Source organism: Amblyraja radiata, chromosome 31 (assembly GCF_010909765.2).
Source record: "Amblyraja radiata isolate CabotCenter1 chromosome 31, sAmbRad1.1.pri, whole genome shotgun sequence".
Classification (NCBI taxonomy): domain Eukaryota; kingdom Metazoa; phylum Chordata; class Chondrichthyes; order Rajiformes; family Rajidae; genus Amblyraja; species Amblyraja radiata.
Genome location: NC_045986.1, coordinates 14,816,945 through 14,833,331, shown reverse-complemented (window position 1 = coordinate 14,833,331; position 16,387 = coordinate 14,816,945). Strand labels below are relative to the sequence as shown.

The window sequence follows — 16,387 nt, the reverse complement described above, 5'->3', positions numbered from 1 at the left end:
GTCACGATGCACGGCGCGCGTGTCGTGACGCATGGCGTGCATTACGTGCGCGTGGTGCGTGGTGACGTAGGCAGTGACGAGCAGTCGCGCGCGGCGCCCCAGGATTTTGGAATTCACAAAATCTTCGCCCGCAACCTGCGTGACATGCAAATGACGCCAATGGGACAGGCCCTTAACCCTTCTCCTTACCTTGTGCAATACCCATTAACACCAGAGTCTTTATGTATATAAAAGTTCCCATTGTGTGGTATCTGCAACAAAGACAGAACAGAAATGTTTAGACACTTACAGCTAGCTGTCTCAGTAGCTCAGCAAGTTCATCTGGAAAGCAGTTGATTCATACACACCAGTTAAGCTTTTAAACCCTATTCTTGTTCTCAATCCAATACAATACAATACCGTACAATACCGTTTATTTGTCATTTGAACCTCACATGAAGTTCAAACAAAATTTGGTTTCTGCAGTCATACAACAAGAAAAGAACCAAGCCACACACCAACACAATTTACACAAACATCCATCACAGTGAATCTCCTCCTCACTGTGATGGAAGGCAAAGTCTTGTCTCTCCCCTGCTCTCCATTCTTCTCCCGATGTCAAAGTCAAAGTCAGAGTCAGACCAGTGACTTGGTCTGGGAATAGGGCAAGTCAAGAGTGTTTAATTTTAGTTTAGTTTCGAGATACAGCGCAGAAACAGGCCCTTCGACCCACCGAGTCCATGCTGACCAGTGATACCTGCACACTAACACTGTCCCACACACTAGGGCCAATTTATAATTATACCAGGCCAATTAACCTACAAGCCTGCACGACTTTGGAGTGTGGGAGGAAACCTGAGATCCCGAAGAAACCCCATGCAGGTCACGGGAAGAACGTACAAACTCCTTACAGACAGCACCCGTGGTCAGGATCAAACCCGGGTGTCTGGCGCTGTAAAGCAGCAACTCTACCGCTGCGCCACCGTGCCGCAATACATAATTGTCGTATGTACTGGTAACGGATCAGTGAAATGCTTGCTTTCTACAGTTTAACAGGCCCGTAAACACAGTAACAAACAGATAAATATATAATTATCAATAATACAATACATTCTTCAGACTGAAGAAGGGTCTCGACCCGAAACGCCGCCCATTCCTTCTATCGAGAGACGCTGCCTGTCCTGCCGAGTTACTCCAGCATTTTGTGTCTATCTTCGATTGAAACCAACATCTGCAGTTCATTTCCTCAGCATTGACTGCCGTGGATCTCAACAAACCCCATCAAATATGACATAAGCAAACTTGAAATGAGCCATAAAGAGAGCAGAATGACTTAGTGAGTCAACGTTTACCATGCCCTACTTCTTTTAACCATTATAACACAACTATATTAAATTAATCTCCATCTAAATACTTTCTTGTTTTCCAATGAGATAGACATACCTTAAGAAAAGGTCGACGTTTTAAGGACTGACCAACCAGTGTTGCACTCTTTGATCCAGTTTGATGGTTACCCTAATGCTAAAACTGACGAGCATCATTCTTGCTGCCATTATATATGCCGGTAACAAGACACTGCTGCATTACCAGGGTAATCCTATTGTTCCTGCTCTGTCCAAGGCTAGCCTGAGGGCTAAAGGAACTCAATTGGACCCTCGTAAATGTATGATTTTCTGAACTAATTCTAGAGTTACGTCCTTTATCATGAGTGTGAGGGCGGGGAATCCAATTCCATTGTATTATTCCGGAAAAAAATAAGGCGTATAATAGGCAGGGACCTAGCGATTCTATCATGCGATGTTTCTGTGCCCTGCTCGATGGAAGGTCTTTGGAGAATCAGCAATTGGGGATTGATCGCATGAGATTCATAGATTCATAATCATAGAGTGTCGAAACAGGGCCATCAGCTCAACATGTCCCATCTACACCAGGCCTACGTGCACTCCAAACCTATCCTATCCATGTACCTGTCTTAATGTTTCTTAGACGTTATGATAGTACATGCCTCAACTACCTCCTCTGGCAGCTCATTACATAAACCCATCACCCTTTGTGCAATAAAGTGACCTCTCAGGTTCCTATTAAATCTCCCCCCCCCCCCCCCCCCTCACCTTAAACCCATGTCCCCTCAAGTTCACTTCTTTCCTTCTGACTCACGAATACTTGGAAGGGTCCAGACAAACATAGCCATAAACTAAACCATATTGTTTGTTTTGTTTTTGTTTTTGTTTTTGTCTTTTGTTTTTACCTTGTTTGGGATGTGTTTACCTTGTGTGGGACTAAAGATGGAAATTAGCTACTGGCTACAATCTTGCATATTACATGCAAATGTTTATTAATATGCACTGGCCCTAATAAAATCAATTCAATTCAATTCAACTCACAGAGTATACAGCATGGAAACAGGCCCTTCAGCCCAATCTGTCCATGCCATCCAAGTTGACATCCTGGGCTAGCCCCATCTGCCTGCATTTGTCCTCTGAACTGTTCCTTTCCACATTGTCATCCACTCATTCCTGGAATAATTCTTGTAAACCTCCACTGGACTCTCTCCAGAGCCAGCACATCCTTCCTCAGATATGGAGCCCAATATTGCTCACAATACTCCAAATGCCGCCTGACCAGCGCCCTATAGAGCCTCAGCATTACATCCCTATTTTTGTATACAAGTCGTCTCGAAATAAATGTTAGCAAAAAAAACTTTTTGAAAAACTTGCTTGCACATTTCCTTTAAACTTTGTCCCTCTCACCTGAAAGCTAACCCTCTGGTCTTTGACAATTCTATCTGGAAGAGAGATTCTGTCTACCCTATCTATGTCTCTTATAATTTACAATTTTCTATCAGGTCTCTCATCAGCCTCTGACGCTCTAGACAAAAAATATCCAGCTTTGTCCAACATCTGTGGTTGGGTTTGTTTGGAGAAGGTTGACTCAGCCAAAACTTGGCTGCGCTTTGGGCGGCTGCACCGATTGTGGGAAAAGGGAGGCGGAAAGTGCAGTGAGTAGTGCAGCTGGCAGCTAGAGAGGGTACGGTGGGCAGTGTAGGGAGCAGGAGAATTGAGAGGGAAAAGAATGGGTCTGTGAGGAAGGAGATGAGTGAAAAGGGAGTGAACAGAATTGGAGAGAGTTTAAGGGAAGACGGAAACTGAGGGAGAAGGTTGAGGAAATGTGTGTGGGTAAAACTGGTAATCAATGACATTTATGTATGGTGATGGAGTGTGCATGTGTCTGTTTATACTGGTACGATGACACGCCACTAAAAAGAATAGCAAAGCAATCAGTACAAATGTAATCAATCCACAATGTCAGTTATATGCCCTTATTAGTCAAAGTCTACATTGGAGATACGAGATACTGCGGATGCTAGAATCTTGAGCAAAACACAAAGAGCTGGAAGAACTCAACAGGTCAGGCAGCATCTGTGGAAGGTAATAGACAGACCACGTTTCGGGTCAGAACTCTTCAAGATGGGTTTAAGTAATAATGTCTGGATATTTCCTTCCACAGATGCTGCCTGACCTATTGAGTTCTTCCAGCACATTGTTCATTCTTGCCTCGTCAACATTCTACTAAAAATGTTCTGCTTTATTGTGACTTCTGGATTCAGGTTGACTGAGGCCTGCAGTTCCGGGAAAGAAGCAAGTTACCAGGGCAACTGCCTCAATTGCCTTGGAGTTAGTCTGTCCCATGTATACTGTTCCTTCCTGCTTTGTTTTGACCCAGCTTGATTAGAAGGTCAAGGAGATGCACCCACCTCGGCGCCAATCTCCACTGCATGCGGACGGGAGGAAGAACGTACAACCTGTCTCTAAATGAATGGATCTTATTGCAGTTGTTGTGTTTCAGGCTTCGGTAGAAGTTCTGCCATCCGTACCTTTTGAAATAACTTCCGTTAGAAATCTCTTGAAATTAATTAATTTATTCCGTAACAGGAGACAGGTGATTCGAAGACAAAGCTTTTCTTCACTGAGTTTCATCTCTCAGAAAAAAACGACTGTGGCTAAATGTGTGCACTCAGCCTGCAAGAGCGACACACCCCTCGATTGCAAACTCTTCTACTTTGCAAAGCTTTGAACATTTGGCACGCAGAATTAAATGGGTTGCTGCCAAATCGAAGCAGTGGTGGAGGATGTAGATGGGGAAATGAAACATTATCACTTTCACCTCAAACAGGGCCAAGCAGCTACATTTGATCCACGTTGGTAGTGCCTAATTGCGATTTCACTGATTCCCATTTAAAGTTAATTACAATATATAATGTTACGAGTGGAGCTACTGTGAAAACTCAGTAACTGGATAAAAGAACACTTGACATGCCGTTCCCAGACAGTGAGTTCAGTATTAAGCAGCTACAGGTAGTTTCAATCGTGCCTCTCCTGAACACAAAATGAATGTCTCCAACCTCTACATCCTGTTGCTCTGCCTCTCAAAGTCACCATCAACATACGGTGAGTGTCTGATCATTAACGTCAAACATTTCATGATTGATAAAACTGTACGAGTCCAGATTGTAATACCGTGGTCCATTTCTAATTGGGAGTAAAATACATCAACTACTTTCACATTTCCTTGTTAACATTGTTGTCTATAATTAAAGCTGTGTCAAGAAATTGTATATCATATATACTGGAAGATCAGTTGCTGCTTATTTTTCCCCAGAGCTAAAACTTCTGATTAGATACAAATAATTGCTGTAATTTTGGAATAGCAAATAATTTAACACTCCTTCCCATTGCGGCACAGTGTTTCTGGTGCATTGTAATCAGCTGATGTAAATGCATCTGTAAATGACGTAAGAACACGATCAAACGATATGATTTGGAGAGAGACACAAAAAGCTGGAGTAACTCAGTGGGTCAGGCAGCATCTCTGGAGAAAAGGGAAACGTTTCGGGTCGAGACCCTTCTTCGGTGTCTGTTCCTTCCTGCACAGTATAATTTGGAGGTTTGTTTCAACTCTAGGACAGTCACGCATTGTTGGTGGGTACTCAGTGTTGCCTCATTCCATCAGATACCAAGTGTCTCTGAAGAGACCAGGAGGAGTTCACTATTGTGGAGGGTCTTTGATCCACCGAAGATGGGTTCTCACAGCTGCACACTGCAAAGCTGGGTTGGTAGAATTCCCTGTCAAACATCTTCCCATTCCAGTAATGAAGAGACGGCGTTAATGCATAACTTTGTGTTCCTGCTTCATTACAGAGGCGCTGAATCTATACAGATAATTGCAGGGGACCACTCATTAAGCAGATATGAAGGGACCGAACAAATGTTTTACCCAACTAAGATGATTCCCTATCCTCAATACAACCCAGAGAGCAAAGATTCTGACATCATGTTGATTAAGGTAAATTGTCATTCGTGTAAACATTGAACCTTAGCAAGTGTTAATCTGTCAACGACTCTCATGTCTTCTCAACGACGAAGAAAACCACTCAAAGTTATGTAATATATCCGTCAAGCAATATCCTGATGCAAAATAAACAATTTTCCTTTAATATTCACTCATATTCCCTGTTCACTCATCCACGGAGAGTTCTATTGTAAGACTCCTCTGAGTCTACATATGACTGGATAAGTGGATTTGAATGCATCTTTAACCAAGCAGGGATTTTGTAAGCAAGTATAACTTTGGAGTGCGGTAGCTGGTAAAACCTTCCCAATGCCCTCAAAAGATGAAGGAACAAGCAACCGGTTCTGCTGACCTATTTAGAGTGTAATTAATCCTTGTGGTGCATTATGTTTTCCCTCACTGAAACAGCCCTTTCAGCAAATATTTCCACCGACTCTCTGTACAACCTTGGATCCAAGAGTGCAAAATTAATGAGTTTTAAAACATGAGTTAATAATGTCTGTGGCAATCAGGTAAAGTTCACAAAGCCAAGGACAATGCCTTAAACTAGCACCACCTACATTTTAGGAGATCTGAGTCAAATATCCATTTCACTCTTTGTTGACAATTAAAATCAGTAACGACTTTTACACATAGTTGGCAAGAAAAATCCATGCGTCCTTGTAACCAGAGTATAGAGATTAATAATTTAATAATTTGTTTAAAGATCTCCAAATCCGAATCTGGATTCGTATTATGTCCGCTGGCGCTGACAAATGCACAAGATATACAAAAGAATTCAGAATTTTTTCACGTGCGGCACGTGTGTTCCAAAATCAAAGGTAAAATCGCAAAATATAGTCCCACTCACCAGCTGCTGCTTCCAAGACCAAAGATACACCTCATGGCTAGATGGAACTGCGTTCGGAGGATGTCTCCTATTTGCCTTTGTTCAATCACGGATGCCCACTGTCTTATTTAAATACAATAACTTATTGGTTGTTGGTCGGGCAAACATATCCAATGTCCGTAAAGGTAAGCACGTGCCTGAGGCCCAATATATCCAATGTACAGCGTTGCGCAATGTGCCTGGCTTGAACCATGTCAACTAACTTCAGATATTTCCTCACGACAAAGAAGGATGTCATTCGGCCCATTCAGTCTATGCTGGCTCATTGAGTAATCCTCTTCTTATTCCCTCGTCATCTATTCACTGGGCGGTAAGATGGTGCAGCGGTAGAGTTGCTGCCTTACAGCGCCAGAGGCCTGACCACGGATCGACCCTGACCACGGGTGCTTGTCTGCAGAGAGTTTGCGCATTCTCCCCGTGACCAACGTGGGTCTTCTCCAGGCTCTCCGGTTTCCTCCCACACTCCAAAGACATACAGGCTTGTAGGCTAATTGGCTTATTATAATTGTAAAATTGTCCTGAGTGTGTGTAGAATAATGTAATTGAGCGGGGATCGCTGGTCCGCGTGGATTCAGTGGGCCAAAAGGCCTGTTTCTGCGCTGTATCTCTAAACTATTCTCTGCCGCACGATCCCTCCATTTGCTGCAAATCCATGTGCCTATCTAAAAGCTTCTTAAATGCCTCTTTGTATCTACCTCCACCACTACCCCCTGAAAACATGTTCCAGGCACCCACCGCTCTCTGTGTATCAAAATAAACGTGCCTACAGATAAAGGTGCCTAAACTATTCCCCTCTCATCTTACACCCATGTCCTCTGGTTTTGACATGGACACAGTGGGAAAAAGGTTCTGATAACCGATCTATGCCTCTTATAATTTTAAATACTTCTATTAGGTCTCCCCTCAGCTCCCGACACCACAAATATATATACATTAAATTATCCGTTTTTCACCATAAACCAGGAGATTATCACCTGATCCATTTTACATAGAAACACATAGAAACATAGAAAATAGGTGCAGGAGTAGGCCATTCGGCCCTTCTAGCCTGAACCGCCATTCGATATGATCATGCCTGATCATCCAACTCAGTATCCCATCCCTGCCTTCTCTCCATACCCCCTGATCCCTTTAGCCACAAGGGCCACATCTAACTCCCTCTTAAATATAGCCAATGAACTGGCCTCAACTACCTTCTGTGGCAGAGAATTCCACAGATTCACCACTCTCTGTGTAAAAAATGATTTTCTCATCTCGGTCCTAAAAGACTTCCCTCTTATCCTTAAACTGTGACCCCTAGTTCTGGACTTCCCCACCATAGGGAATAATCTTCCTGCATCTAGCCTGTACAACCCCTTAAGAATTTTGTAAGTTTCTATAAGATCCCCCCTCAATCTTCTAAATTCTAGCGTGTACAAGCCGGGTCTATCCAGTCTTTCTTCATATGAAAGTCCTGCCATCCCAGGAATCAGTCTGGTGAACCTTCTCTGTACTCCCTCTATGGCAAGAATGTCTTTCCTCAGATTAGGTGACCAAAACTGTACGCAATACTCCAGGTGTGGTCTCACCAAGACCCTGTACAACTGCAGTAGAACCTCCCTGCTCTTATACACAAATCCTTTTGCTATGAATGCTAACATACCATTTGCTTTCTTCACTGCCTGCTGCACCTGCATTCCTACTTTCAATGACTGGTGTACAATGACACCCAGGTCTCGTTGCATCTCCCCTTTTCCTAATCGGCCACCATTCAGATAATAGTCTGCTTTCCTGTTTTTGCCACCAAAGTGGATAACCTCACATTTATCCACATTGTACTGCATCTGCCATGCATTTTCCCACTCACCCAACCTATCCAAGTCACCTTGCAGCCTCCTAGCATCCTCCTCACAGCTAACACTGCCCCCCAGCTTCGTGTCATCTGCAAACTTGGAGATGTTGCATTCAATTCCCTCATCCAGATCATTAAAATATATTGTAAATAGCTGGGGTCCCAGCACTGAGCCTTGCGGTACCCCACTAGTCACTGCCTGCCATTCTGAAAAGGACCCGTTTACTCCTACTCTTTGCTTCCTGTCTGCCAGCCAGTTCTCTATCCACATCCATACTGAACCCCCAATACCGTGTGCTTTAAGTTTGCATACTAATCTCTTATGTGGGACCTTGTCGAAAGCCTTCTGAAAGTCCAGATATAACACATCCACTGGTTCTCCCTTATCCACTCTACTAGTTACATCCTCGAAAAATTCTATAAGATTCGTCAGACATGATTTACCTTTCATAAATCCATGCTGACTTTGTCGAATGAGTATTTTCTCCAATACTTCATGCCTCTCAAGTCTGTGAAGAGTCCCGACTGTATCTTTCCATTACCTCTGCAGATGCTGATCGACCTGTTGAGTTCCTTCAGTGTTTTGCTTAAGCTTACAGTTAACAATCCAAGTTTATCCAAGCTCTCCTTACAGCTAACACCCCATCGGATGTCGTTTGGCTCGGGTGCTACCTCTACCATTGTCCAGTGCTTCGCTAATTCTCCCTTTCCAGGCATACAGATGCTGATTGTTCCTGGGGAAGAGGGCTAATGGGCAACATCCACCTACAGATCCACACCCCTGCTTCCAATGAAGGATATAGGAATGCAGGTGAAAAGCATCTGCACAAATTGGGAGGTCCTCACCTCTCCGCCGGCATGGAACTGGCATCTAGGATTCTCCAAACCATCCCATGTGATAACATGATGCATTCTTAGACTGGAATATTAGCCATGAAAGTGTAATCCTCCACAATGGGCAAACTACAAGGCCACTGATTATAGCAGCTGAATATATCATCAGACCAGGTCTGAGAGGGAGAGGGTGGCAGGAAGTATCGAAAGTGAACTACAAAACCACATTGATCATGAATGTGTCACGACTGTGTTTGTATGTTTCTCAGGTAACATGCTGCTTTTACATATAGGCATCAAAGAGCATAAAGATCATGCACAAAAAATTAAATATCTTGGCAGACTTTTGGAAGTTGTAACAATATTGAGAGATGAGAGCACACAGAGAGAATAGTAAGAAGATCGCCAGAGTGAAGATGGTTTGGAAGTGAGTCCAACTGTTGTTCACGAAAACTCACCATGAGATGTACCTGACGTTGTCTCACCTTGACTCTCGCTATGTTCAGAGGTGGACAATTAATTCTACAACAATCCCTGTTGAATCAAACTCGAGGATCTGCGTTTCTGCTCATCCCAATGCAACTGGATCCCTGACTTCCTCATCGGCAGATCACAATCTGTACAAATAGGTAGCAACACTTCCTCCTCAAGAACCATCAGCACGGGAGCACCTCAGGGCTGTGCTTGTTTTCCTGCTCTACTCACTCCATGCCTGTGACTGTGTAGCCAAATACAGTTCCAACACTGTCTTACAAGCGGGGAAGAAGGTATTGGCTAAGGAATATTGAATATGGAAGATTGATCAAGCTGTCCATGAGATATTGGTCTGCAACACTCCTCCTTAGCTACAAGGCAAAATCGCACCACCACAGGATAGACCCCAGGTGAAACTTCGCCGACCATACCACCATTGTTGGACAAATAACGGGTAATGGGTGATGATTAATCACAGTACAGGAGGGAGGTTGATAATCTGATTGAATGTTGCCAGAAGAATAATCTAGTTCTCAGCGTCAGCAAGACCAAGGAGTTGATGGTTGTCTTTAGAAGAGGAAAGCTGAGGATCCACAAACCTGTCTTCATTGATGATTTAGTGGTGGAGAGAGTCAACAACTTCAAGTTCCTGTGTGTGCATATCTCTGAAGGTCTGTCCTGAGCCCAGCACAATGTTGCAATCGTAAAGAAAGCTCATTAACGCCTCAACTTCCGCAGATGATGGAGGAAATTCAGTATGATGACAAAAACTCTAACTTCTTATTGAAACATATAAGATTATTAAGGGTTTGGACACGCTAGAGGGAGGAAACATGTTCCCGATGTTGGGGGAGAGTCCAGAACCAGGGGCCACAGTTTAAGAATAAGGGGTAAGCCATTTAGAATGGAGACGAGGAAACACTTCTTCACACAGAGAATTGTGAGTATGTGGAATTCTCTGCCTCAGAGGGCAGTGGAGGCCGAGTCTCTGGATACTTTCAAGAGAGAGCAAGATAGGGCTCTTAAAGATAGCCAGGGGAGTCAGGGGATATGTGGAGAAGGCAGGTACGGGGTGCTGATTGGGGATGATCAGCCATGATCACATTGAATGGCGGTGCTGGCTCAAAGGGCCGAATGGCCTACTCCTGCACCTATTGTCTATTGTCTATTCTACAGGTGTATGGTAGAGAGCATATTGACTGGTTGTATCATGGCCTGTTTTGACAACTCGAACACCCATGAGCGAAGGAGATTACAGTGAGTGGCAGACACAGCTTGGTCCATCACAGGTACTGATCTCCCCACCACTAAAGGAATCTATAGGAGGCGCTGCCTCAAAAAGGCAGCCAGTATCATGAAAGACCCACACCACCTTGGCCATGCTCTTATTTCACCCCTACCATCGGGAAGAAGGTATATGGTTCTGAAAACCATGAGCACCAGGTTCAGGCACAGTTTCTTCACAACAACCACCCTGCTCTTGAATCACTAGTCTCAACTACGATCCATTGACTGACTTTGCTTGTAGTAAGAACTTTGCACTTTATTTTTGCACTACTATTGTGGTTATTATTGAGATTTGTCTATTCCATTATCTATGGACTGTGTTTACATGCCTGTTATGCTGCTGCAAGTAAGAATCTCATTATTCTGTTGGTGATACACATAACAATTAAACACTCTTGAGTCTCAACTCCAACACCACAATTCTAGCACAACCTGAAGATCACAGCCGACCTGGCAACTCGGTTCAATCGGTAAAACATGTAAATACATTAAATACATTTTTGCTTTATTCTTATTCAAAGAAAATATTAGAGAAAGTTGTGTGATATTGATAGTTCTGGTTTGAACACTGATTGGTTTCACTAAAAGATTGTCACTCGTCTCAGGGTTGGGTCTTGACCCTTGAATGGGTTGCCAACTTTCTCACTCCCAAATAAGGGACAAAAGGGCAAAATAAGGGACAAATTCCCGACGGCAATTCGTTGACCGACTTGGCCATGGCTGCTTGAATGATGAGTTGGCCCGGGTGCTGGACTGCTCACAAAAGCCCAGCCGGTGGGCCAGCTGAGGAGTTTTGGCCCGGGCGCCGGACTTTGCGCCTGATGTCGCGCGGCCCGAGTCAAAACGCCTCAGCTGGCCCACCGGCTGGGCTTTGTGTTCTGCTGCACGCAAAGTCCGGCACCCCATCCAACTCATGAACCAATGAGAAGGAGGGGTGGTGGTGTCGGCGGTAAGCAAAGGTCCGAAGGTCGGACAGATGGCTGGGCTGCCAACTGACTGGGACCACGGGCCAGGCGCTGCTGCTGCACTCCATGGGCTGCACTCTGTCGGGACGGGTGAGGCGGGGCCGGACACGGTGCTCTGACCTGGCAGTCCTCTCGACCCGAGTAGTAGCAGTCAAATATGGGACAAGGGCTGTCCAGTATGGGACAAACCAATTTGGCCAAATATACGGGATGTCCCGGCTAATACGGGACAGTTGGCAACCCTACCCTTGACTCTTGACTGTGTCTGGTGACTAAACTGCTCACTGAGTTGAAACAACGTTTTAAGGGGAGTTCCAGAATCGGTCTGTGAAGAGCAGATGAATTGTTTATTTGACTACACAGTTTATTTGAGCTACTTAAGTATCACATTGCGAGACTCTACCCTCTGCTAATGACTGTAGAAAACCCAGGGTCAAAGCTTGAAAGATTTAGTTGCATAAAGTTTCCTTATAAATTGTTTATGTCACTAGCCGTTAAAGCACACACACATTGAGGATAAATGGGGATACTGTGGATAGGGTGAGTTGCTTTAAATATATGGGAATCCACATCTCTGAGGATATGACATGGACATCACACGCCGCAGCACTCGTGAGTAAGGCAAGGCAGCGCCTTTACCACCTCAGGCAATTGAGGAAATTCAGAGTGTCTCCGAGGATCCTCCAGTGCTTCTACTCAGCTGCTGTGGAAAGCATCTTGTCTGGAAATATTACCATCTGGTTTGGGAATTGCTCTGCTCAGGACAAGAAGGCTCTGCAGAGAGTAGTGCGTTCGGCCAAACGCACTATGGGAACTTCACTCACCCCCCTGCAGGAACTATACATCAGGAGGTGCAACTCCAGAGCCAATAAAATCATGGGAGACCCCTTCCACCCCTGCAACGGACTGTTCCAGCTGCTACGGTCAGGCAAACGCCTCCGTTGCCATGCTGTGAGAACGGAGAGGTTGAGAAGGAGTTTCTTCCCAGCGGCCATTAGGACTGTAAACTCCTCCAGGGACTAACTATTACTGTACCGCTACTGCTTTTTTAAAAATTGCTGTTTTTTATCCCTTTTTCCTTCCGCCCACAATATTTAATATGTAAAAGAATGTGATTCTGTTCCATTCTGTTTGTAGTTTGTTTGGTTGTTTGTTTGTTTGTCTTTTTGCACAAAGTCCGTGAGCATTGCCACTTTTCATTTCACTGCACATCTCGTATGTGTATGTGACTAATAAACTTGACTTGACTTGACACACGCAGATGCACACATACAAACACACATGCACGCATGCACACACACACATTGTGACCGATGTGCATAAGCATGGCCACACACATGCTCATCCACCTGTGTGCATGCACACACACACACATTTCTATTACTAACACCAGCTAAGTGTGATGTCTACCACTGACTGTGCTCTGTGCTGTATCTCAAACAGCTCTCACGACCTGCCAGACTGAACTATTTTGTGGGTATCGTGCCCCTGCCCCTTCGAAGCTCGTCGCTGGAAGCAGACACGTTATGCCGAGTGTCAGGATGGGGTTACATCAATCCTAACAGGAATGTGGTGCCAAGGAAGTTGAGGGCAGTGCGAGTGCCCATCGTGCCCAATGCACGGTGTAACCAGCTTGGCTCCTACAATGGCAACATCACCAAGAACATGATCTGTGCTGGGTTCCAAGCAGGCGGCAAAGATTCCTGCCAGGTATTAAAATCTTTACTTCATAGAGTCAATACAGTAGATAAACTTCCCAGGGCACACAGCACAAGCCGAGACCCACAGCCATCAGTTCAATGTCCGGGCCACACACACGCTCCTTCACCGTGATATGACCAGAGTGGTACCGACCACTGTCACTCTCTCTACAGTCCCAGTCCACCCAAACAGTCAGAAAGCCGTCCACACTCACACTAGACTCCGGGATGTCCTCATGAAGCCATGTCCCCGCAAAACACCGAGATCACTGCACTCACCGCACTCCCTCCGGTTCCTCACCAGTGCAGGCAGCACATCCATCTTGTTTTTTCGCAACCTCACATTCCCCACTGTGATGGAAGGCAAATAACTTATACCTTCTTTGATCCTTTTCTCCCGCGGTCGGGGCAATCAAAACTTCCGCATCGGGGCAGTCGATCCTCCTGCGGTTGGAGCTCCCGCAATTGATCACTAACAAAGGGACCGCCAGCTCCACGATGTTAAAGCCTCAGTGCAGATGGATATATGATGAAAAAGTTGCATCTCCGTCGAGGAAAGAGTTAAGAAAAAAGGTTCCCCCCAGCAGCGTAATGGGCGATTTGCTACCTTACGGCGCCAGAGACCCGGGTTTGATCCTGACCACAGGTGCTGTATGTATGGAGTTTGTACGTTCTCCCCGTGACCGCGTGGGATTTCTCCGGTTTCCTCCCACATTCCAAAGACGACTTTCTGCAGCTTGTTATGGGATTCGCCCCTTGACTCAGACCCTGCAGAATGTTCTCCCCACTTTGTGTCAGAAGCTAACTCACAAGCAAGATGCGATCAGGAGATTTGCGAAAGCAAGTCCAATCTTTGCGCATACGGCAGTTTAGCTTAGTTTGGAGATACAGCGCAGAAACAGGCCCTTCGGCCCACTAGATCCGTATCGACCTGCGTTTCCCACACACTTACACTATCCTCCACACACTAGGGACTATTTTAGTTTTTTCCAAGCCAATAGACCTACAAACCTGTACGTCTTAGTAGAGTGGGAGGAAACCAGAGAACCCGGTAAAACCCATGGGGAGAAGGTACAGACAGCACCCGTAGTCAGGATCGAACCCGGGTCTCTGGTGTTGTAAGGCAGTAATGCTCCTGTCACACTTAGGAAACCTGAACGGAAACCTCTGGAGACTTTGCGCCCCACCCAAGGTTTCCGTGCGGTTCCCGGAAGTTGCAGGTGGTTGCCGAAGGTTACAGGTAGTGGAAGCAGGTAGGGAGACTGACAAAAAACTCCGGGAACCGCACGGAAACCTTGGGTGGGGCGCAAAGTCTCCAGAGGTTTCCTAGGTGGGACAGGGGCATAACTCTACCGCTGTGCCACCCTGTGTAGATTACAAATGCTGCCCATTGGTGTTTGTTATGCTCTAATACCTGTTCAGGATCCTGCCTATTAACTATTTTTCTTTGACAGGGAGATTCCGGTGGCCCTTTGGTTTGTAAAGGCAGAATATATGGAATAGTATCGTGGGGCAAGCTCTGTGGAGACGGTAGTTATCCTGGGGTATACACAGCCGTGGCAAGGTTCCGCAACTGGATCAAGAGAAACATCAACCGATCATAAGGCAATTTTCTCCTTCTGATCATTTTTGTTAACTTTTTCGCAGTTTTATCCAGCCAAAACATTTACAAAATCAAACTGGTGAAGTTTAATTGCACAACTTGATAGTACACGTTTATCATAGATCAATTCAACTTGCATGGAGCCAATTCAGGCGTTTAGAGGCGAGACTGATGGAGACACTCAAGATGTTAGAGTTTTCCTTGAGGCTGAAATTGTTGGAAAACTTTAATCCAAATTATGTTTGCCGGTACCAACTAAAATACCATAATTCTGAAAATGTGCATTGGTTGGGCTCAAAGCAGACTTCAATTAAATTTAACTGAAAGTAGAACATTTACATTTGACTGAGAAAGTTAATCAACTGTCTTAAGATTGTCTAATGCATAGCTTAATGTTTAATTTCAGGCTGACTTTCTTAAGGAAAATAAACTTGCTGTTACTTGTAAGTTTGATAGAAACTTTTCATTTATTTCAAGTTCTACACAAAGTAGCATTCACCTTTACTAATTTGTTGTGTTGCTGGATCTACAGTATGTAAATCAAATATTCTCTGTAATGACAGCTATTTCATATTAAAATGCAGGATGATTTAACATCACAACAGTTAAATATTCATTTGATTTCTTGTTTCTGTGGAGGCATGGATTTTGGACTGAAGCGCTTTAGTATTTTTTTTAGTTTGGTTTAGAGAAACATCATGGAAACAGGGCCTTTGGCCCACCATGCTGACCATCAATCACCCGTTCACACTAGTTCTATGTTATCCCACTTTCTCATCCACTCCCTACCTACTGGGGGGGAGGGGGGGCAATTTACAGAGGGCCAATTAACCTACAAACCCACATGTCTTTGGAATGTGGGAGGAAACCGGAACACCCGGAGGAAACCCACCGATGATGTGCAAACTCCACATATACCTGAGGTGTACCCTGCCATAATGCCCATCTCGAGTCTCTGCCATGCTGTTGTGAAGTCTACTGTACTAAAACACATTTGGACATCCTGGAAATATGTTTTCACTAAATTTACTTTCGATCCTGGAACTCTAAAGAACTCAAAAGCATTCCAAAGAAGACTATTTGGTACAGAGCCAAACCAATTTGCCAGGTCCAAAAACACCGTATGCAAATTTCCTCTCTCTTGAGCTTGGCTGTCTGAATCTGGTGCCAAATTAGGCTAATGTGTTCTAAGCAACTTACAAACCCCCAGATTCCTGCCTTCCGCACTGTGGTATCTATTAACCTTTCTAAATAAATTCCCAGCCTCTGTGCCATTATACTAAAGAAAATCCTGCCTCCCACATTTAGGAGACATGTAGGAGACATGAGTTAACTGAAGACTCTTTCTCCTTGGGAATGAAAATTCCCCCTGCTCTACACCAAACCCTTGGTATGGCCTGTTTCTCCCAAACTATTTGCCACTGTTCATCATTAACGCGTTAATCCTACCAGTAGTCTTTTCCGTTCCACGGTCTG

At 44.7% G+C, this 16,387-nt stretch overlaps 1 protein-coding gene across 1 annotated transcript; it reads left to right on the top strand.

Moving 5' to 3' along the window:
* The first annotated feature begins 1,497 nt into the window (after positions 1–1,497).
* LOC116990281 (trypsin-3-like) lies at positions 1,498–15,233 on the top strand. Its single transcript, XM_033047789.1, has 5 exons — positions 1,498–1,570; positions 4,412–4,427; positions 5,178–5,322; positions 13,052–13,318; positions 14,763–15,233. The coding sequence occupies exons 1-5, from the start codon at positions 1,498–1,500 to the stop codon at positions 14,910–14,912; spliced, it is 651 nt and encodes a 216-aa protein (XP_032903680.1). The 3' UTR covers positions 14,913–15,233.
* Positions 15,234–16,387: the final 1,154 nt, after the last annotated feature.

What these genes read in the sequence shown, in the direction of transcription:
- LOC116990281 (XM_033047789.1), top strand. Translation starts at nt 1,498, where the DNA reads ATGCTAAAACTGACGAGCATCATTCTTGCTGCCATTATATATGCCGGT. An exon ending in CTGACATCATGTTGATTAAG is followed by an intron (nt 5,323 to 13,051) that starts GTAAATTGTCAT and finishes TATCTCAAACAG; the next exon opens with CTCTCACGACCTGCCAGACT. An exon ending in GCGGCAAAGATTCCTGCCAG is followed by an intron (nt 13,319 to 14,762) that starts GTATTAAAATCT and finishes TTTCTTTGACAG; the next exon opens with GGAGATTCCGGTGGCCCTTT.